Below are 23,643 nucleotides of genomic sequence, written 5' to 3' on the forward strand. Positions count from 1 at the left end.
CAACAAGAATGAACGCCATAAACGCCGGAGCTCCTCGGGACTGCGTCGGGTCCTCTGCTGCACTCGCTCTCCACCCATGACTGTGTCTCCACCTCCCACAGCAACGTCGCCATCAGGATTGCTGATGCCACAGCAGTTGCAGAGCTGATCTCCCTGCAGGTCAAAGGTCACCACAGTCTCCCGCCAAAAAGTTTTACAAAAGTTTTGCATCTTCACTTCAATACGTCGTCGTGTAAACAGAGTCCAAGTCGCTTCAGTGAAAATAGGTGGCGCTATTGCACTCCTCCAGCTTGTTATAGGCTCACCTACAATGTCACAAATCACAAGAAATTACAATTTTACTCAAACTTTCTTACATAATCTATTTAATGTGTAATTATCCTTGGTTGATTATTATGTTCTTTACATTTGTCTTTCAGTTTTGATGTGTTTTAACTAAAAATACAGCACTGTACTGTAGATCTTAATTACACAAAACACCTGTTGGCTATTTTCCCGTAGCCTCTTGGTATTTTTCCCGTATTCCTTATGAAATACCCCCCCCCCCCCCCCCCCCCCCACCCACCCCCTTCAAACCCCCCCTCACAATGCGATCTGTCGATGCCTCAGATGACGATGATAAAATGTGAGAGGCGTTCACAGTTTACCTTGGAAAAGCAAAGGTTAAGAAATGTAACGGCACATGTGGGAATTCTTTACCAGATGACCCCCCACCCCCCAAAAAAAAAAAAAAAAATTCACATACACAATTGACTTCCCAGGAAACCAAACATTATCTCACGTCCTCCTTCCTACACACACACACACATCTCTCTGCTTCTGACAGACACACCTTTGACCTCCAGGTTTCACCAGACCACGTGACATCACTTCCTTTCTGGAGATTTGACAGACGCTTCATCAGCGAAGTTGCTCCAGGCGAGAGAGAGAAAGAGAGAGAGAGAGAGGAGGGGAAAAAAAAAACCAATAATGATAATAATTATACCTTCACACGTAATGAGCAGCAGAACCCACGGGCCACAACACATAACAGCTGGGCCTGGGAGCTGTCAGACAGCGAGATAGTGAGCGAACACTCGCTGCTAAGCAGAGGCAGATGTGAATTACAGCTTGTGACACATAGCTGTGAGGTTAGTAACGGGCCGGGGGCGGGCTTGGATCTAAACACGGTAATATAGTGTTGCAGGAGGCCTTAAAAAAAACAAAAAAAAAACACACACACACACAAAACAAAGCACTTGAAGTTTGATGTTTTGTTGCTACACTTTGAGGGAATTTTAATGTGTGTGTAGATGTTCCCACAAAAGGCTTCCGGCACAAAGTTGCTCCTGTGGGAAGCTGCTATTTAAAGATGATAGTCTTAGCAGGTAAATAAATTAAACTCGCCACCAGTTTGCTCACGATTTAACCAATAAAAGCCTCGCCCCTCGAACGCGATAACTTAAAAGGCGGAGGAGACTCCCCGGGGTTTGTGGGCTCTTGACAGGAGTGCGTGAAGTTGATGGGACAACCCCCCCCCCCCCCACACCTCCAACCTCCGGGGCCAGATCGCGGCTCAGATATGAGAACAGGTCCTGCCACAACAGCTACAGACCTGCAGTCACTCCCCCACAACATCACTGCACTCTAAATCCACTCGCTTAAAGAAAGAAAAAAAAAACAAAAAAAACCAACCTCCACAAACAGTCTGGCATGAAAACAACCTGTAAGCAGCTGTGAAAGTAAAGGCGCTTACTCACTCAAACAAAGGCACTATGTCACATGTGCAGTGTGCAACGGTTGATTTAACGGACTAACCGCTGAATATGAGCCATCTCGTCGACTCCGGCCTGTCCACACTGACTGACGGGGATAATCTCAGAGTCCACAACTAGTCGTCCATGTTTACCAAGTGGACTATGTGAAGCATGACTCCATGTTTACAAAGGTGTCCAGCAGACCTGAGAGGCCGACCTGCTCAGGGTTTGTACAGATAAAAGCCGATTAATGGGACGAGTCTGACAGATGATTAAAGTAACAAACGCTCTCCATTTATTTAGTGGGTTTGCCCTCGTTAATGTGCAGTGTGTGTGTGTGTGTGTGTGTTCCCAAAAAAAAAAAAAAAAACCTTGGGAGGAGTCGACACTGATAGATTGATGCACAACGAACGATGTGATTTACTACGTCTCAACAGGCTTGCGTTGATTAGGTTTGTTGTTGAATAGCAGCTCAGCCTTCAACCCCCCCGGAGCGTTTTCAGAAAATTACCACCCTGGCCGCCGTTTCAAAAAGTTGCGTTTTCAGCAACGTTGTCGAGTAAACAGACCCCAAAAACGTGACGAAAGCATCACTTGAAAACATCGTTGCGTAAATGGAGCCTGGGGATATTTTCTGTGTCGTATGTCACAGCCTGGACTGTGACCAATCCTCTCACTTTCCCGTTTTATTTTTCACCAAATTCACATTTATTCGCTGCAACGCTCCAATATGTTCGACAACCTCACTCACCAACACGTCCAGCTGGGCTCAGCATTCCTGTGAAGAAAACTAAGAAGAAAGCGGATCTTCCACATCTTGAAGCATGCAAAACGTGTCATGTCACTCGAGGCGTTATCCTCATTAAATCACCTGCAAAAGCCGCGATCTTTGACGCCTCCGCTGACGCTAACGCTTCAGTAAGAGCCCAGCCGAGTATGGAAAGAAAAAGTTAAGCTGACGCCGTTTACAAGACACCATTTCAAGGGGGGTAAAAACACGTTGTTTTTGCGTTTTTTCGTCGCAGAGCGACCAAGTTGGATTGTCATTACGGTGACTGCCAAAATAAAAGCACCAGGTCCCAGGAGAATGTGGAATCCAATTTGGCAGAGTCAGACCGTTTTCAAAACGTTGCAGTGGTTTCGTGTAAACAGACCCCAAAACCCAACCAACCATTTCAATTAAACTTTATGGAGCAAAATTCAATATTTTGTCCCAAAAGAAACTTCTCCTATAGCTGTTGCGTCATGGCTTTGAAGTTATTTTAATGTTTTCTTTTCACGCCAGCATCTCTGATATTTCAGCTCTGGTCTCTGCTACTCTTGAGAATGTATTTATTTATTTTTTAAATCAATGTTTTCTCTTAAATTTCTTCCTATTTGCTTGGTGGTTTGGCCACATTGGAGCCTCTCGTGCACAAGTTTTGGCCGACGGGCCTTCAAACTACCAAAACATTTAAAGAGTATTCTTCTGTTAAGCATTCCCACAAACGAGCTTTGTCTCCATGTGTGTGACTGCTGCCGTTTGCCCCAAATACTCTGCGCTACAGAACCGGCCCAGGCTGTTCTCTTATACGTTCAATTCAACAGACGGAATTCATCAAGGAAAGAGGTTTTGTTTTTTTTTTGTTTTTTATGGACAGGTATGCGGCGGTGATGACAGCCACCAAACCGAGAGTGTTTGCTGTACGCGGGAGGCTGGCTAACGTCTCCAGCAGTGCCGCTGAGATTCCCGTTCCCATACTTTTGTTTTTGTAAAGCAGTGATCTCATGCTCTCTGCATCTGGCCTCTGGTGATCAGGATGGAGAAAGTTCCCGAGCGAGGCCATGTTTTATGCATCAGCCACGTTCTTCAGCTGGTGACAATCAGTAATACGCATTTAATTGAGCTGTGAACCATATATCAAACCCCCCCCCATACACACACACACACACACACACACACACACACACACACACACACACACACACACACACACACACCCTATCCGCCCATCTTTTCACCCATGCATGCACTACGCCAATCATATCGCCACAACTTTTTTCTTTCTTTCTTTCTTTCTTTCTTTCTTTATATTTACATGTGCAGCAGAGTGAAACTACTTAAAACTCAGGAGCCGCCAGATGAGACAAATTTTCATCAGAAACGGTTCAGACATCCATATGTTAGTGGATGAGGAAGAAAAAAACACACGCACACGCACACGCACACGCACACGCACACGCACACGCACACGCACACGCACACGCACACGCACACGCACACGCACACGCACACGCACACGCTTGAAAATGTGTTTTTATTCAAACTGCAGACACAGCCAGTCAGATTCAAGAACGAAGATAAACAAAGCAGCCTTTTCCATCCCGTGGACAACAAGGACCTCTCGTGGTGGAAGACTGAAACATTCTGCGAAGGATTACAAAATGATATTTCAATGAGAAACTCATAGATCCTCATTATTTAATTAGTTGGAGTGAGAAGAGTTTTTTTTTTAAGTCATCATATGAGTGTTAGAACAATATCATAAAATAACCCTAATAAACCTAATAATTGTCTTTCTTGCCATTCATTTAACATAACATGTTTATTTATTACATTTTAAGCATCATGTTTGATATTGTTTATTAGTGATGCGGTGTAAAAGCATGGATAAAAACTATTCTATTAAAAACATGCACGCAAGATGTGGGATGCCACTATTGCATCTCTGTCACTGAACTGTTAAAAAGTTGTATCCTCTGAGGAAAAAGTGAGTGCGTGCAGAGATGGAGAACTGCTGCCTCCTACTGTCCATCAACAGGTACTACTGCTTGGATGACAATGACAATTCAGTTTTAAATTCAGTCACACATTCTGGAAATTATTTTATTGGTCTGAGAGGTTGCTTTCCAGTTCAAGTAAAATCCATTCATCTATATTTTTGCTATTAAATCAATCTGTTTACGATAGTTTGAAGTTCAATCTTATCATTTTCACTGGTTGTGTTCGGATAGTCCCGTCAATCTGCGCCGTTTTTCTATGAACGTGAAAGCCCAGTGAGGTTTAAAAGTAAATTGGGATTTAAGCGTTTCAAAAGAAGTCGACTGTCAAAATACTGCTCCAGGTGAGGCTCGAACTCACAACCTCGGCATTGCTCTACAGTGTACTGTCATATAAGTACCGCGCGCTAACCGATTGCGCCACTGGAGCTCAGTCCAACCGGTCCGCAGTTGGGTTTATAAACGGAAAGACAATCGGGTGTGAAATGTTATTTGATTTAAGTGGTGTTGGTTTGGCCTCGCGCGTGTGTTTATGTCGTTACAAATTCCTTGTTCCTCGACGTGCTATTTTTTATTTTTTTCACAATACGAGCGGATTCTGACCGTGGGAGATGTCAGGACACGTCCAAAGCAGGGAGGAATTACGACGTCAACCGTAACAGAAACGTCAAAAAACACAGCTTATGTAAAATTTAAAAAAAAAATAGGAGGATGTTTTGGATTTACAGTAGCCGTAATGCATCACTGACGTCATGACCGCGAGGGATTCCGCCGTCACGGTGACGTCACACAAACAGCTGTATGCCTAATTTGCCTGAAGCGTAGTGCCACAAAACTAACACATTGTCAGCATTTTTGTAAATTTTAGTATGATAATATTCTACTTTTGAGTGACGAGAAATAACAAAAATGTCAACAGTACTGAATCAAAGCGATGCGTCACAAACTTAACGAGTATTGAATACTAAATTGCTATTTTGAATACTGAATAAATGATTGAAAAATATTCATAAAAGTGATCATCTTTTCTATCATTTTATATTGACGGGGCTGGCCAAAGCAAATCAACAAAGATCAAAATGTAATTTATGATTATTTCTAAAAGAGAGACAACACATTCACACATTCAGCGACACCCAAATACACATTCATATAATGCACATGTATTTTTCAAGACTCTGTATTTATGTTAAAAGTACCTTTGGGGATTACACCTTCATCTTTCCTCTTGAAATTAGGCTTTTCACTCTTTTCAACAACCAAAAGAAATCTCCCTATAGCTACTATTGTTTAAAATTGCCAACACTGAAAGTTTAAACACACAATAAAAGTGTTTTCTTAATCACTGAATAACTTTCACTGCATAATTTGTGTCATTGGAAAATGTGCATAACTTTAAAACATTGGTAAATACAATTTTGCTGTTAGCAGCTGGGCAGTGAAAAACTATGTAACAACCATGGAAGGTTTTGTTTGTAAATGCTTTGTTACTCTGACATCAAGTGTGATTCAGTGATCAAAACAACATTTTAACTAAAAAGGAGAATCAAAACTGTTTTTTGTGCAACATGACAGAAAACACCATCAGTATATACAGATGTTGTTTACACTCACAGGACAATTTTATAGATCAAAACACTACTAATGAACAACCTGTAATGACTGATGTATTTTGTCTGTTGTAAAAAAACCTTCTAAATAACTTCTTTAAGTGGACGTTCTGACTGTTTTCTTACATCTCAATAGCATTACTACTGCTGAGAGAAAGGAAGAGGCCAATTCAGCACATTCTTTAATTAGTGTCTCAATTAATCAATTACTCAATTAAGTAATCGTTAATTAAGAAATACATGAATTAAGAAATTAATTAATTAAGTAAGTAAGAAAATAAGTAATTAAGTAATTAATGAATAGTAAATCATTATGTGGAGACATGGGTCAGTGGGCTTTTTGCTCTGTATCCATGATAGCACACTTTTACACAGGTTATCAAACAGCTATGGCATGCAGGAAAATATGAACACAGTTCGAAGAAGAAAGGAGAAATGCATTTATTTGTCACAGGTACGCACAAACTTATACAGCAGAATTCTGTCCATAGTGCTTTGCTCAAGGGTTCACGGATTATGCTCAAGAAACATGTCAACTTTCACTTTTACCGAATGAAACCGGCTGCCGGATTCCAACCAGCAAGCTTCCAGCTACAATTTCACTTCGATAATAATCTATAATAATCTAGTAAAAAAACATCATCCGCCATTGGAATTGATTTATTTATTTATTTTAGAAGCACAGCTTGTACTAAAAAGCAATGAACCTTCACTGTAGCTTGCCTTGTAATGCAGTTGTTACTGCATGAGTGAGTGAGTCCTACCATTTATCTCTTCTAGTGTTCCAACAATGAGTCTGTCACCTTAAATTCAACATTACACAAATCATGTTTGTCTCTATGGCAATTGTTTGTTGAAAAAAAAAAGTATGTTTTTTTTATTCAGCCTGTTAGCATTTATGGCCTTGTTGGGGAGTCTTCTTGAATCTCAGGGACTTCTTGAAAGCAACACGAAACATTGCACTGGAGAATATGTAGATGATGGGGTCCAGGGCGCTGTTGAGGTAGGTGAAGCCGATGCACAGCATGAAGAGCTGGCTGATCCGATTGTAGGATATGCAGTCCGACGGATGGTACTCCTTGTAATACAAGCCCAGCAGGCCCGTGATAACACTTGGCATGAAGCAGAAGGTGAACACCATGCTGATTATAACCACTGCCTGAATGGCCCTCTGAACCCTCTTCTCCTTGTCCATTTCCCGCTGGCGGAGGCGGGCGGCGACCCGAGCAGAGCAGAAAAGCAACACGAACCAGGGCAGGAAGAACTCTGCAGTGAAGGCCACGTAATGCACCTTCATCGCCACCGGAGTTATCTTGTAGGAGTGAAACGTACGACAGAGGGAGACATTTCCATCCTCGTGAAGGGTGTTGGTGGTCAATAGGGGAATCCGAAAGAGAATCACGGTAAACCACATGAGCGTCGAGAGCCAGCGGGCCTGAGTGAGATTGATCCGGCTGATGCAGTGGTGGGGGTGGACCACCTTGAAGTAGCGATCCAGTGCCACCACCGTCATGAAGGCGATGCTGGCGGAGCGATTGACGGACAGCATGAAGAGGTTGACGGTGCACCAGAGTCGTCCGAGCGCCCAGTCGTCCCCCCGCCGGTGCGTGTCGATGCGGAAGGGCACGCTGAGAAGGAGCAGGAAGTCGGCGACCAGCAGGTTGAAGAGGAAGAGAACGTGGGTCTTCCACACTCTTAGTCGGAAACAGAAAATCCACAGAGCGACCATGCTTCCTGGCAAGCCCACGATCATCTCGACGATCAGGACAATTTGTAGGAACACGTGTACTCCGTGATCGGTGTGTCGGTACGTGTTTCGGCAATGTATCGAAGTGTTGGCGTCCATGTCTGCGGAAACATTGACGGATACCATTTGAGCTGCCCTGTGATCAGATCTCTGGTTCTTCCACCTTCTCTCAGTGCATTCTTGATTTAGGACTCATCTAAAGAGGAGAGGAACAGAGAGAGAAGGATTTCAGATCTCCGTAAAAAATACTTTCTCTACATCTACTTGGTCTGTTGTAACTTTTCTTGTGGATTTGTTGGGTTTTTCTCCTTTAAAAGCACCTAGGAATCACTGTGTTGTATGTGATGCTACATGAAGAAAGTTGAATTGAATTGAACTGAATTGTGCAGAATGACAATGAAATTTGACATCATGTCATGTCTGTAGCTGGAGATTTTACGCGATTACAGGTTGCTATTTCACGTATTCTTGTTGTCACTCTAAGGTTGATAGAAGTTTGGAGCTTGTAGTCGGCAGACTTTGCAATGTGTTTGTTGCCGGTATGAGGTGCGTCTGACAAGCTAAAATCGAATGTTTGTAGCTTTACTTTGCGTCGTCATTTGACAGGCAAAAAGGAGGCATTGATCATTACATCATATTTTTTCTCAAGAAAGCAAATAAGGTAATTTTCCATTAAGAGGGGAAACTCTATTTGCGCTGCCTCACGTTGTATTCTGTCCTGGTATGTTGCGTAATAGTGTTATTTACATTTCCTTTCATACTGTGATGTTTCTAAGTAAATACACCAACAGCAGTTAAAAACATGCTGCTGTGCAGACTGGATAAAGAGTTTAGACCCGGGTACTCACCACTGCTCGGTTGGTGAATTCGACAGACGGAGAGGATAGTTCATGTGAGTTTCAGGATCTCTTTCTGGAAGAGGTTTTATCCGAGGCAGTCTTCCAATGAAATGGGGTTTGATATCTGGGCCTGTTGAAACATGAGCGTTATTATGTTTCCAATAAACAGGTTCAGCAAGACAGTATTTTATTTCACACGAGAGGGCTTAGTAGGACTTATGTAATCTTGAAATGCCTTTACATAATGTGCTGCACATGAAACAGTGTTCTAAGTTTGTATTACTGTTTCAGCTGTTTTTATATCTCCTGTATATTTGTTTGCCAACAAAGTCAAATGTTGCATTATGTTTTGTTGCTTTGTGAAAGGATTGGTGGGGAGGGGAAGGTGTGGGGCATGTGGGATATTGAGTGAGTCACATTTCTGAAGTTAAAACAACCCAGTTGGCAGGAAACTTCAGAGATACAGTAGGTAGGACATTTTGGTCATCGTGAGCGAACTTGTGTTATTGAATACAGAAAGTCAAGTTGAGGAGGAAGACAATGTTGGGTGTCCTTCATACACACGGAGGAACATGATAATGGATATCAACTACAGATGAGCAGGTTCTGTGAGTTGCCAGAGGGCCGATGGGTGACTCATAAGAAACATGACACTATCACAGTCTGTTTATCTTTGCAAGGCAGTGTTAGAATGATTTATCAGATAAACCAGTCATTAAGAAAGTCAATAATTAATTCTGGACAAAGATTATTTATTGATAGAGTATGTGTCAATTATTTGTGCATCACTTATCATGCCTTACCTTCCCTGGTCAAATATATGACCGGAAGTGGAAAGGAGATTTTTACCCGATAGTAAGATTAAGATTCAGATTCAATCCGGTTCCATAGAACATGAGACACTCACAGAATATTGAACGGCCATGAGAGCTCAGTAATCCATGAAACTTGTGCTTTATGAACTCGGAAAAGCCTCATGATTGTGTCCCTAAAGATCCCTTGTGATGAAAGATGTCATCACTGTCTTTTTTGCAGACGACATTATCCTTTTGGCACCGTCACATGAGGGTCTGCAGTATTCGTTGCAACGGCACATGATCGAGTGTAAAGTCATCGGGATATGGATCTGGAACCTGTAAGTTGTCGAGGCCATAGCAGCAAACCAAAGGACTCAGTCCTGAAAGAAGATGGCTGAATGGACAGTCCTCAACATAGGAATTCTCGTCAGTGGAAGGAACCAAATCTTAAAAGGTCTCAGTGACCTCCACCGTGCTGCAGACAAAGGAGGATTCTGGCTGTGAGACTGTATGTTCCTCTCACTAAACTGTCTTCGGAAGCAGCTTCATGCACAACAATGCAGCTCACCACCGCTCGACCTTTGTGAGCGAGATAACTTTATGGTCACTGACTCCCATTTTCATGGCCTGAAGGTGTGTTTGCTAGAATCACTGGACTCTGATCTGGTGGGCTCATTCATTCATCTGACTGTTTTATTAGCGTGCACACAAAACAAACACACACAAGCCGACAGTGGCTCCATGTCAGGACCCACATCTGCTCCCGGGGACGCTTTATGGTTACGTTACTGCTGTTTGTGTGTAAAACTGGACTGTTAGCGCTCTACAGTGCACACACTTCACTTCCTTATTCCTATTATTAGAAGGTTTGGCAGTTATTATGATTGTGAATTGCATGAACGTTGCCCAGGTTATTTAGCTGCATGTCCACGGAATAACTCAGTACTTTTAGAATTTACGTATGCAGTCTGATTTCATGTAACTCAACTAAGGAAGTTATTATGACACTATTTGGAAACGGTTTACCGTTAACATCCCAAAATATAACAGATTGGTCCATGGATGATGATCATGACGACAAATCATCCCTGAAAATTTCATACACTTCGGGTGGGAGATTTTTGCGAAAAGTTAGTGAAATACATACAACCAATAAATAAATAAATACACGCAGACACAACTTTCATTAGCGAAGGTATTCATCTAGGCAATTATTAAAATGGTGAAGACATCTCAGACATTACATATCACAATATAAACCATTAAAATCCTCAAAAAACAATTTCAAATATCAAAGTGGCAAAACCAAAAGTATCAATAATTCAGTCCAATAGGAACAATACCTCACATTAATGTTGTATATGCATTCTTTGGGATGAAAATCTGGTTCATATTGCTGATATTATTCAGAGTTCATTAAAAACACAGCAGGCAACAGAGCCAAGATGCTGGTGTCCAATTACATCTACTTGATGACACATGGCAGCAGCGTCAATGTTCTTGAACATGAAGCTTCGTGGGGGGAAAGCTGGTTCTTTCAAACAGAGAATGAAGTACTAAAAAGAACTATCTGAGAAGTATCTTGTAAATGAAAACAAGCTTGATTCCTCTAATTTCCTGTAGATCCTGTCTGCCTGCTTCTAACCAATAATAAGACGTGTTTATGCCAATAGACTGCTCAAATATAAAGGTTTTTCAGACTGAAATCCTCAACAGGAATGTCCCAATTCACCCATAGATAATATAAACGTGAAACAGATCCAGGCGGAGCCTTTAATGCATCAGTTGGTCAGTGCGTGTTTGACCAGTTCTCTCTGACATGTGTGTCACTGATAACCTCCTTACATGACCTCTATTACAACACTGGTACATAGTGTCATACAGCGCTCTTCTGTGAGACACGCTGCCCATCAATACACTTATTTGCTAACTTTAACTGTATGTATAAAAGGGGGCATTCACTGCAGCCACTGTGTGATCAATACTGGTGTTGGTTCCATTAAACACACACACACACACACACACACACACACATGCACGCTCCCTCAGGTGGCGTTTCCTGGGCTCTTCGCTCAATGAGACATCTCACTCTGATTACATGGATTGGCTTAATGTTTAGCCCGAGATCTACACACACACGCATATACACACACATACACACACACACACACACGCACACAGAGGAAGATTACAAAGGCACAGAGTCCCATATGCTGGCCGAGGATGGAGGCGAGGCGGCGTGCTGCGAGGACAATGCCAGGTCATGATGGCCAAGGTGAGACTTCCAACTATTAATTTGATCTAAAAAGACTTTCAGAGAGAAACACTTCTTCCTTCATCTGCTTGTACTTCTATCACATCATTTTGTTAGTGAAAGAAGTGATGTAGTTGAGCTTGACACTATTGTGTTACTTTTTTTCTTTTTTTAAAAACGTATTCCTTTGAGCAGAAACTGTTGAGAAGAGCCTTTGCTGTGCTGGTAGATGACACAATTCGAAGTACAGCGGGAAATCATGTTGAAGATTTCCTGATCCTTTAATGTGCTGAGCAGGGCTATTAGCCGGTAATCCATGTTAGAGAGCAGGTACACACTCCTGTGTCTCCTGGAGTCGAGGGTTGAGGCAGGATTGTGTACTCGCTCACAACAACAACGGCATTTACTTGACAATAGATAAACAGAAACACAGATAGATGGATTAATTAACTATAATTGATTAATTCATTATATAAAATGTACTTATACAATGAAAAACACTAAGGCAGGAGTGTCAAACTCATTTAGATTAGGAACCACATGATAGGCTGAATGAGTCACAAAAACATTATAACCTTTAAGGACAATTATTTTCCTTTGTTTCAGAGCAACTACGTACTGACACCTTCTGAAACTGTTTCAAGCACATTTTACAAAAACAACTTTTTGCCTCAGTGTTTCATCTTCAGACTTTTATTTATATTGGCAAAGCTTTTGGAGGCTGCACATTTCCTCCATGCATGTTCTTAAACTCTCACCATCAATCGCCAAACTCTTTCTCCATTTTCCCTAAACTTTGATTCGTACCCCTCGAAACATTTGCAAACTTCACCAAATCTTTTTCAGATTGACCCAAATGCTTAAGTGCACGTTTGTTTCGCACCTTGCAAAGGATGCTCAGTACATCCAGTGACTTCCATCTTTTGCGGCAGGGGGCGACGTTGAGGACGACGAGGCCTCGGCAGGCGTCGGCGGTCCCGGTCGGCCCCTTGCCGCCGTGTTCCGTCTCTACGTGTACGCGCTGCACGGCTGCCTCTGCGAGGTGGTCTTCACCGCGGCGTGCGACTGGTGCAGCAGCCGGGACCGCAGGCTGGCGGGCCACAGCAGCTTGTGGTCGCTGCCCATGTACGCCACCGCCATCTACCTCATGGAGAACTTAAGGTCCCGGCTGCTAGCCCAGAGTCGCCCCCTGCTGGTGCGACTGACGGCCTACACTCTGTTCATCTACCTGTGGGAGTTCAGCTGGGGGTCGGCGCTGTCGCTGCTGGGCGCTTGTCCCTGGGATTACTCGGGTTACAGGTACAACGTGGGCGGGCTGGTGACCCTGGAATACGCGCTGCCCTGGACGGTGGCGGCGTTCATTGCAGAGCAGCATGTGATCAGGAACACCCTGAGGATAAGACTGCACCACTGAAGAGGAACCGCCGCAATGTGGAGGAACGTCTCTGCCACAAACATGGGTCTTCATAGGATTAAAAAAAAAATAAAAAATTTAACTATATGTCGGTCATTTGGTTGTTTAAAGGGGATCCATGCGACAATAAATCATATTGCTCACTCTTTTTGGGTTTTTGCACATGTGCCTGCAAATCTTTCTGTAGGAAGACACCTTTTTGAATTCATGAAAACATTAAAGTTATTTGCAGCGACTTGTATTATTATTAGTGAATACTGGTGTCTATGAGGAAGCTCTCTTTTTTGCACAAGATGGATGGTTTCGATGGTGCAACAGGGATTTGAACTGAGGTCTGACAAACATGAGGTTCAGATTTTCAGTTGCAGGACTATTCATTGGATAAAATATAAATATCTTATTTCACCACAAACAGAATTACCCCCCCCCCCCCCCAAAAAAAGGAAAAAAATGATATTAATAATGGAACTTACATTGTTTTAGAAAACAAAGCCTAATAAATATTAAAAAAAATTTGACATGTTTTAACATCTGTTCAAAAAATATATTTTTTTCTTATAATAAAATAAGAGTCATTTATAATGCCTCAACTAGAAATGAACTAGAACGGGCACTTGGGCGAGGGCAGACTGCATGCATCTCCATGGCAACAGATGCTGATCTCCTTTAATCTCCATGAGGTGCCTCTCTCATCCACTTTGTGTGGGAAATATTGTTTATTGGATTTATTCTGAAACGGTTAGCTGTTAACGTCCCCAAATCTAATCCACTAGTCCTTGGATTATAACAAATTGTCACTGGATATTTCATGCAATTCGGGTATTTGAGTATTTTTTGTGAAGATTTTATAAAGATAAAGGATAATGAATGAACTACACACATACAAATAAATGCAGTCGAATGCAAAACTTTCACAGCCAACTTTGTTGGTCCCCCAACTTTCGCTCGCGAAGGTAAAAGATGAAATCAGAAAAAGTCAGATAAAGAGGCATAAACCTTGAGGCTGCACCACAATGTTTATTTCATCAAAACAGAAAGAATTTAGAGAGCTACAAATTTAACACATGCAAGTAGAGATTACATTAGAGATTGTTAATTTTTTTCTATATTTCATTTATATTATGCACACAAATATGGGGTGTGCTAAAAAATAGACTGCTTAAAAAATTTTAAAGAGGAAATATAAAATAATGAATCTACCAGTTCCATAAATGTTAGCTTCATGGTTTCACTCCCCTAAAATCCACAGGTGGAAACTTCCAGCACAATCAAACTGAAATTCTTGATACCGTCAAACTCTAGTTCTACTTGCAGTAAATTGCATAATACTGTCAAACACAAAACTGTGAGTTAATTTTTGCTAAAATAATACAAAATGATGACTTCAAAAAATGGATAACGGCCCCCATGGCAGTGACGTGTGGTGAGGCTCCTGGCTGGTGAGACTCCACCTCACCCAGACTCAGATTTACATTGTTAGAAGTGAAAAGAGCTGATTTCACTCTTCATCCAACATCAACTGGTAAAGCTTCATATTCCATCAGCATTCCTCTGTCAGTCACACTGACACCAACACAGACAAACAAACACAGGAACATGTTTGTCCTCCAAAGAAAGTTTCGTGCATAGAAATAGACTAAATAGATTCAACTAATTAAAGTATAGAGATGTGTTTAATTTTGACCTTCAGTAAAGATTTTTAAACTTTTAATCACATTTAAAGGTCTTTCAAAATTACAAAAAAACTTTAGGCCAAATGTCTAGTCATCACATACTTGAATTTTTTTCTCCTTACTCCCTTTTAAAAAAAATAAAACTTAGTGGAGATGATGGCCAAAATTCCGTTCACCTACACCCCCTTGAGGTGAGACTGGGTATTGCGTGCCTCACTGGCTTGACTTTTCTCTGCGCTTTGTTACGATTAGCGAGAACAATTCTCTCACATATACATTAAAGACATTACAGAGACTGTAGGGAGTCCTGCTGTATAACAATTACTGTAAAGTTCATATTGTTGATATGCTGAGGAACAGAAATGTCATGTGACCCAGTTTGTATTGGATCACAGTCACATGAGGCTCAGCTCTCCACTGCCTCACGGGATTTCATCCACTAATACTCAAACTCTGATTTTTACTTCATAAAATGTCAAAAATGTTTAGAGTCATACTGAAAATGCATATTTGGCACAAATCAGTGGAAAATATTAACATTTATTTTATGTACTTTTTTATCACGATGACCTGACCCATGGCACCCAAGCCCCCAATTTGATATCTGTTTAATATTGACTAGTGGAAATCACATTGTGGATATAACATTTTCACGTGTGCAGCTTGAAGAGGTACTAGTTTGTGTTTAAGGTCTCTTCCGCTCTGGGTTTTGAACCACACACAAGGCAACAGTCCCATCATCCCTCTGCCACTGGTATCTGCAAGAGAGAAAATACCAAGTAATTACCGTCACAACAAGATCTGGAAGCTCTTTGTTCATTGGGTGTTAACAGGGACTTACTGGCTCTGCTCAGGTACGAGTAAACTGCTGCCTGCAGAAAGAGTGTACTCCTTGTCCGGCAGGGTGACAGTAGAGGATCCCTCCTGCCCAACATGCAGAGAAGAAGAGGTCACATGTGGTTTTCTACAGAGGTGAAGAAGTGCTGCTGGACTTTACGTACCAGTTGCCAAATCCAAATATCGCTTTGCCGTACGGTTGTGTCTGTCAGACCAGGTCCAAAAACAATTACCTGAAAGAAAGGGAATAGAAGATTTATATTAAATACAAAGATGAGGTTGTTGTAGATGTAAAACGTGGTGAGCAAATGTGTGGCGGTCAAATCAAAGGGTGCAGCAGACGGGAGTGTCGTCTGCATATAACAAGAAACAAATGTGCCGACAAACAGCCCGCATATAACCTAAGTTGAAGTTTTCAGTAAAATGTTGCTCATTTTAAACTCTCAACTTGCTCTTTGAGCTTCACTAAAGAAATTGAACGTCTTCAGCAACAAGAACGTTCATCGAGCCGTTGACATGAACGAGAACTCAAGACCCAAGAAGATGTACAAATACCTCAGAGTTGTTTTTAATCTCCTCAATCTGATCACAGTTCAGTCAGTCAAAAGCAAACATAGTTACTATTGACCATTAGCTCTGCTGCTGTTAGTTGCAAATGGAAGTATTTTGGAAAATATCCAGCCTATACGTTGCAGACAGTTAAATACAGTAGTAAAGGAGAATTTCCTGTGGTATTGCAGCAGCATTCTTTTGTCATTTGATACCATCTAGGGGTCTCAGATGGTATTTACCAATGTATTTTGATATATTTATTCCTTCTTAATACAAGTTGAAACCGCTAAAAAGAATAAAGAGCAACATGTATTCCAGAATATACAGAAATAAATTTGCTTTAGCCAACACAAGCAGCTTTAATTTGATAAATCAAGATCTAAATATAAGTTTTAACCTCATCGAATCAGAACCTTGACATGAAGTAATTCAGACCCTAAAAGGAGATAATTCAAAGCCATTTTTGTGTTTTTGAACAGTGTACCTGAGGGAACAATGTAGTATCTGCATGTTAAGACATTAATCTGAGATTCCAGTAAAGCATTTGACAGTGTTTTCTTACTACACTGCATACAAACCAAAACTACACCAAACCATCATGTTAAAGATTATCTATGGTATTAATCTAAAAAGAGCATCAAGAAAGTCTTGTAGGCCACTGATTGAGCTTTTACAGGTTACTTTAAAATCATTGAGGAAATTTTCTACAAAAACAAATGTTCCTCTTCCAAACCTCCGTCTCAAACTGAGCTCCAAACATGTCGACTGGTTTTCCACCGCCCAGTGACGACCTGTTGCTCTCCAGCCAGTCTTTGAAGGGGAAGGGCGACATCACGTTCATGGTGTTCATCTGGAACGGAGGATCTCTGAAGACTTCATCTGTCCACAGAGAAACACGACTCCGGTTAGAAAGCAGCCTCCAAATAAGAGCATTTCAAAAAGTACCGTGGCGACTCACTTGGATCGGGCTTTCCGGTTTTACACTGTGTTGAAGCCATGAACCTGCAGGGAACAAGTCAACCAGCCTGTCAGTCTGAACAAAACTACACAAGCTTATCTGATCGGAAGCATTTTTTAAAGTCGAGAGACGTCTCACTCTTTGATTATCGGCACCAGCTGGGTTCCTAGATTCTGACAGTAGAACCATTTCTCAAACAGGATGTTGGTACTGTTGTCCACAAAGTATCTGAAAGTACCAAAAGGATCCAACATCAGTCGAGTTTGGAGTTTCTTCTGAACAAAGACAAAAAAGAAGTCTTGGTAGCTGTAATGAAGGATATTGTTATGGATCGGAGGTGACGTGCAGATGGACCCAAGCACAGACTCAAAGAGTTCCATAAAAACCAGGTTTATTGCAGTCCAGGGAATATGGAGGAAATGCAGGAGACACAAGGGCGACTTGAGGAGCGACAAGTAGACACGTTGACGAGACAAACCGACCAAGACAACTTAGGGAGAGGGTTTAAATACACAAGGGGTGGACACAGGTGGAACACAATGAAGGGAGCGCACAGAGGGAGAAGGCCATTGGTTAATTGGAAACACGAGGTGAGACACACAGGGGGAGACACAGAGACCTGACAGATATCAGCAGGAAAACATGGCGGCCCTGGACCGTCCACAATCAACGAGGGTAAACTGAATCTTCCCCACCAAACACCCGAAGGGAGTTTTATGGGCTGAATCTGGTCGGTCCAGTCTAGTTGTTGGAATTGGGTTGTTATTGGACCGTCCAATGTGGTTCAAATGTAGCCCAAACATTGGACCACATTGGACAGTCTAATAACAACCCAATTTCAACGAGTGAGATAAACGTGTGTTTCACTCACACAAGCTTGAAGGTCTTAGATTTAATTTCCTGAATAGCACAAGGAAGCGGGTGATAAGGTCCGTAGACAATAAGCTCTGGCGCTCGGGGTTCATTCAATCAAAGCGAAATCAACTCAAAACAGGTCGTCCCCAAGAGGTTAAAGCTGAGTTTATCGTGTCCTGAACAACCTGTGAGTTGATGTCTATCAGGTCGGGATGTGGTCTGATTAACCCACTGTGAAACTGTGCACTGATTTCCCAAGCATTATTTCCATGAATCACTGAGATGACACCGTTAATGACCTCAGGCAGTCGGTCTCGGTCAGCAGGCGTCTCCTCTCCACCACCAGTCCAACCGTGCCGGCCTGTCTCTGCGGGGAGTGGGGGATCCGAGCCGGGAGCAGAAACATCTGCACACATGGGTGGAAAGTTTTCTTTGATAAACAAGCAACTGTTTACTAGACAAGCACATCTTGATGTTATGCAGCTGGACTCCAAATATAGAATATAGTCTGTGGGAGTGACATGAAGATAAATGAAGGCTCACCTCTCCTTCTCGGATGTGCACGTCCTTGTGTTTTCCATTTTCAATCACCTTCAGACACATGTCGCCCTTCAGCTGGTAAAATAGCTTCAACAAACAGGAGAAGAAGAAGGTGAAAATATGGTCCAACAACAGGTTTGGTTTTATTCATCAGGATGTTTGAAGACCCCCTGAAGGCGCCTTCGTGCTACCGATGTCTGCGAGTGTCCGCGAGTACGCACGGTACTTGTGACGTCAACATCGTCATCCGCCCACCGTACGCGAGTGTCCACTCCGACCCCGCGACGGTGGTCCGCGTGCAGCCTAAAATTTGTGACCGCACGTCCTGTGAGCGACTGTACGCGCCGACTGCTTGCGCCAGAGCGTGTGCTTGGAGATCCTCCGTCTCCCCGTCTGAACAATCAAAGTTTAAAAGCAAATAAAGAACGGGGAGCAGCAGAAATGGAGATATTTTTAGGATCGTTACCTTACGCCATGGAACGCGCACGGATGTGAGCCCGAGTGGAGCGTGGCCACAATCGCGCGCGTCCCGCGGACACTCGCGGACTCGCGACACTCGCAGACATTGGCAGCATGGAGGCGCCATCAAGCAGCAGTTTCAATCCACTTACAATAAAAGATAATAATCTACCAACAGCCACCGCTGCACAGAAGTGTGAAGAAGTTAAACCTTCGGTTCAGATTTCACGTCTTTGACCTGAGCGATATAGTGAGATTTAAAAGGGACATCTGGAACGCCAAAGCAGATCAATGCTGAGTGTTTTGAACACTTCAAGTGACGGAGAATGTTTTTCTCTGGTCTGACGAGCTTCATCAGTGCAAACTGATCAATCAGATCATTCAATCTTAATCCTGATTGAACAGCTAATCACTGTGAGCTCGTTGTCATGCAGAGTGTCCGTCGGTATCACTGACTCCTCCGACCAGGTCAGATTCATGAACTCTTTCTGCTGCCGAGGGGCGTCGCTAGAGATCAGAGGTCTATGCGTCATTCCGCATTGACAAGGTCGACGTCTGTCACTCCAGCAAACGTCACCACAACACATCTGCTCGTATCTGTGGCCGAAAGACATCGAACATCTGGTAGAATGACCAATAATCATTAAGGTCATTTCAGTGTAAAACCTTGGCAATAAAATGATTTTCACTAAGTACAGGGAGAAGGACAGGCTGTGATCCTGCTGTAATAATGTTTTTTTATTGATCTATATTGTTCATATATCATTTATTTGCTATTTGTCTCATTATTTTGGATTGTTTTTTCTAAATATGAACATAAATAACTACTGAGGTGTAGAATGACTGTAGAGGAGGAGAATCAGGAGGAGATAAGCTTCTGCTTCATCCTACTCTTTTTCAGATATGTTGGTGCAGTAATTATTTATTTACATATTTTTGGCTTTGTTCTTTAAAATGTTTATGTATTTATATATTTGTTTGCTTGTTTTACTGTTTTAATTTAATTTGTGCCCACGTGTCCAAAATAAACTCTTCAATTAAATTAAATTCAAATAATAAAGAGAGAGAGAGTGCTGCACAGTATTTATAGTCAATGAATTAATATGGTGACTAAATTAATTATTATTAATCATATCTATTTTTGATAAACTGCTTAAAATCTCCCAAAAAAGTACTTTATTTCCAACAAATTAAGTCACATTTATTTATAATTACATTATTTGTCATTAGGGTTTGTTCAATGCTACTTCAGTAATGCTATAAGCAGCTGACAATGTAAATTTATTATAATACTTGCTCATTTTATCACAATATTGGCATGTTATTATTTTACTGGCTTTATTACAATTGAATATTATGTTAACTTATTACATAATAGCGTTAGAAGGCTGTTAAGTCGAACTAAATGTGAGGACCTCAGGTATTTTTATTATATTATTTGAGTCATAACATTTAAAATAACCAAAGCTATTTCGTAATTAGCAGTTAATGCATAATAGCATATATGGACATTGAAAGTGGCCTCAATAAAATTGTTAATAATTGATCTGTGTGGGGTAACAGCAGGTTAACACTTTGATCCCTTGAACTTTAAATCTAGAGAGAAACCTGCAGCACTGGGAGCAACAGGGAGATCAAAGTGTGTACTTAATATTTGCCATGTCACTCTGTGGTAGAATTTGACCTTCAATGGGAGGATGAGTTGTTCTTGTAGAGAATATTTAATTTTTTTTGTGTGAAAACAAGTGGCTGGAAAAGACTGCCGTCAAGTGAGCCGGCACTCAACTTTAACTGCGCTTTTATTAACGCCTTTACGGTAAAACACAATGCTGGAAGGAAATTACAGAAAGAAAGATGGTCTGATTTCAAAATGCAATAAAATCATTGATTTGCTCCAAGTTTAAGAGTACTTTTCTCCAAATTCCTACAGTAATATTCTTTGATACTGCTTGTAGTAGTAAAGGAGTATGTCTAGTATTCCCCTAAAGTAGAATCATGCATAAACCTATGAAGGATTCCATTTTATTGCAATTTGAAAACAGGCGATAGACCATTATTTTCGACCAACAGATCCAAGTTTAAGAGTACTTTTCTCCAAATTCCTACAGTAATATTCTTTGATACTGCTTGCAATAGTAAAGGAGTATGTCTAGTACTGCCCTGAAGTGGAATCAGGCATAAACCTATGAAGGATTCCGTTTTATTGCATTTTGAAATCAGACCATCTGTCTTTCTGTAATTTCCTTCCAGCATTGTGTTTTACCGTAAAGGCGTTAATAAAAGCGCAGTTAAAATTGAGTGCCGGCTCACTTGACGGCAGTTGGAAAAGAGAGGAACTGGATCTCACCTCTTCTCCTTCCTCGATGTGATAATCCTTCCGGGTGTTTGGCCCTCCAACAAACATGATGAGCAACTGAGAGAAGTGCCTGAGAAGCACAGGAAATCACAGTTTCGGTTCTGCTGAACATCGCCAAGACACAGATCGACTGAATGTGACATGCAGAGTTCCTCACATGAGCTTGTTGCACACCGGTGGCAGGAAAGCATTCTGGTTCTCCTTGATCCATTGGTCCACGTTGACGAGAAGAGAACCGCCGCTCATTCTGGATAAATGCTTTGATTTGCAGTGTGAAACCTCTGCGTGTGATCTCCTCTGTGGCTATCTGAAAGTTAGAAGAAGAAAAAACAAAACAAAAAACAGAAGTCAGTGAGCAGGGAGGAGCTCTGCTCTGAACTCGGGTTAAAGATTGCTTCTACTTTCACAATAACTAACCGGTTCTGTCCTGCAGTCACTAAACTCAATGGCTTTTCTTTGTCCTCAGAAAACATGATGTGTTTGTTTTACTTGTACTCATACAGCTTTGGAGTTAAGTGTATTATTTTATGTCACATTACAAATATAATTCGAAAATGCTTCAGTCGTGGAAATTCCATGTCCAAGCTGATTGCTCTCCACTGATCATGTCACACCAGGTAGTCTTTTCACCTTTAATTGGAGAGGATTTCATGGATTATCTGTGAGAAGATCAGTGTTGGATGCCTGCTAATTACTGTAATCATATTCTGATTAACAGATTAGTAAAATCATCCCTATGTGTGCTTTCAGTTTCCATTTGAGAGAAGAAAACAGAGTATAATACTTTCATGACTTATTCTATGAAGGTTACTTCTGTTATAACTGAGATACTATCTTATTCATAATACATTTGTTTGGTCTGGTAAACAGATCATGTTTGTTAATTTATCCCTTTAAAAAATATTATATTTTGACCTTATTAAATCATTCATACTTTTAAATCTATTTATAGATTCTGGAATTGGTCATGATTATGCAAATACAAACTAGTATTATCATTTATTGAATTTTAGCAGCTGAAGAGTTTTTGCTAAACTTTGGATTGATTTGACATGCAGTTCTTCAAAGTGTCCACTAGATGCTGCTGTTTGCACACCTTTAAACAGTGAAGTAGAAAGCGAGGAGCGTCCGCACTGAATCCAGACTTTAGACATTTGACATCGAGACTATATTGAAAAGCATTTAAAATGTCTGTGTTTCGAGTCTTGGTGGTGAATATACAGCAAACAGTGTGTCAGAACCAAATGCCGGTGACATAACTATTTTTTGATGTGAGACATTCTCTGAATTACACTATTTCTCCGTTTCCTCCATATTTCTTATCATCCCGACCTCTTAAAACAAAATTGTATTATCTTTGATCTGGCTAAATGAAGGAAAAATATTAAAGTAAAATGTCATATAAGATGATTATGTTGTCTCTATGGTCCTCCCGTTTTCTCATGTTAATTCTTATTTTGATAAAGGTCATAGTTAAGGTCAAAGACGGGCCTGATTAGAAGACTACATCCAGATCAAACAGGCCTGCTTGATGAAAGGAGGGGGCAGCTGAGACACAACTCCAGTCCCTCCTCACCTGGCCAGGTACAATAAATGCTGAGTCTCTCAGACACACAGTCAGACGCGATGAAGCCTTTGGACGATAGGAGAAACGTCTTCACCGCCATGAGGAGCTCCATGAAAATGAGGACCTTGACCTGGAAGACGAGGAATCCACCATATGTTAAGATGTAAGGCTCTGCTCTAACTTTCACTTTTAAAATCAAGGGTTTTGGACTTTTACTTAAACCCTAGTCCCTGTTTTTTCCAATATATCTGTAAGAGATATATTAAGATATTCATTAAAAAAAGACTTCTACTTCTGTATACATGCTAAAAATATGTTTGTATAAAATATCAGATAAACTTCTGTTATGACCAGACAATGTTATAAGACAATGATAAAGCAGAAACTTTGTAAACAAACAAAATTAGAACTGATACACTAGTTTTTTGTTTGAAAAAAGAAAAAGAACAAGAAGACGTACATTCGTTTTTATTCTCATGTCTAATTCTGCTTCTTTTTGCACCAAAACAGGGGTTTTCAACTATTTTACATCAAATAAAACTCATATGGGGCTGCAAAATACTTTAAAGCTCATGAAGTTGCATGTTAAACAATATCTTATGTCACAATTGTGAAGTTTCAAGCTGCAATATAAAAAGGTTGACTTTTCAATACATTTGAGGTTATTATTAGGTGAGGTACATTGAGCT

At 41.2% G+C, this 23,643-nt stretch overlaps 3 protein-coding genes across 3 annotated transcripts; 1 reads left to right on the plus strand and 2 right to left on the minus strand.

The window, feature by feature from the left end:
* Positions 1 to 6,677: 6,677 nt before the first annotated feature.
* Positions 6,678 to 8,786, minus strand: hcar1-3 (hydroxycarboxylic acid receptor 1-3). The gene is made up of 2 exons (XM_080508025.1): positions 8,702 to 8,786; positions 6,678 to 8,049 (listed from the first exon to the last, which is right to left on the minus strand). The coding sequence occupies exon 2, from the start codon at positions 7,977 to 7,979 to the stop codon at positions 6,996 to 6,998; it is 984 nt and encodes a 327-aa protein (XP_080364151.1). The 5' UTR covers positions 7,980 to 8,049; positions 8,702 to 8,786; the 3' UTR covers positions 6,678 to 6,995.
* Positions 8,787 to 11,742: 2,956 nt separating this feature from the next.
* LOC308138294 (transmembrane protein 229B-like) lies at positions 11,743 to 13,157 on the plus strand (the record flags this gene model as incomplete). Its single annotated transcript, XM_080507376.1, has 2 exons — positions 11,743 to 11,764; positions 12,676 to 13,157. The coding sequence occupies 2 exons, from the start codon at positions 11,743 to 11,745 to the stop codon at positions 13,155 to 13,157; spliced, it is 504 nt and encodes a 167-aa protein (XP_080363502.1).
* Positions 13,158 to 14,168: 1,011 nt separating this feature from the next.
* Positions 14,169 to 21,677, minus strand: haao (3-hydroxyanthranilate 3,4-dioxygenase). Its single transcript, XM_080508056.1, has 10 exons — positions 21,545 to 21,677; positions 21,379 to 21,457; positions 18,576 to 18,659; positions 18,332 to 18,438; positions 17,316 to 17,405; positions 17,178 to 17,221; positions 16,953 to 17,098; positions 15,832 to 15,900; positions 15,672 to 15,754; positions 14,169 to 15,588 (listed from the first exon to the last, which is right to left on the minus strand). Exons 1-10 carry the CDS (start codon positions 21,631 to 21,633, stop codon positions 15,516 to 15,518), a joined length of 864 nt encoding a protein of 287 aa, XP_080364182.1. The 5' UTR covers positions 21,634 to 21,677; the 3' UTR covers positions 14,169 to 15,515.
* Positions 21,678 to 23,643: the final 1,966 nt, after the last annotated feature.

Source organism: Blennius ocellaris, assembly GCF_963422515.1.
Source record: "Blennius ocellaris genome assembly, chromosome: 13".
In the NCBI taxonomy this organism is placed as follows: Eukaryota; Metazoa; Chordata; class Actinopteri; order Blenniiformes; family Blenniidae; genus Blennius; species Blennius ocellaris.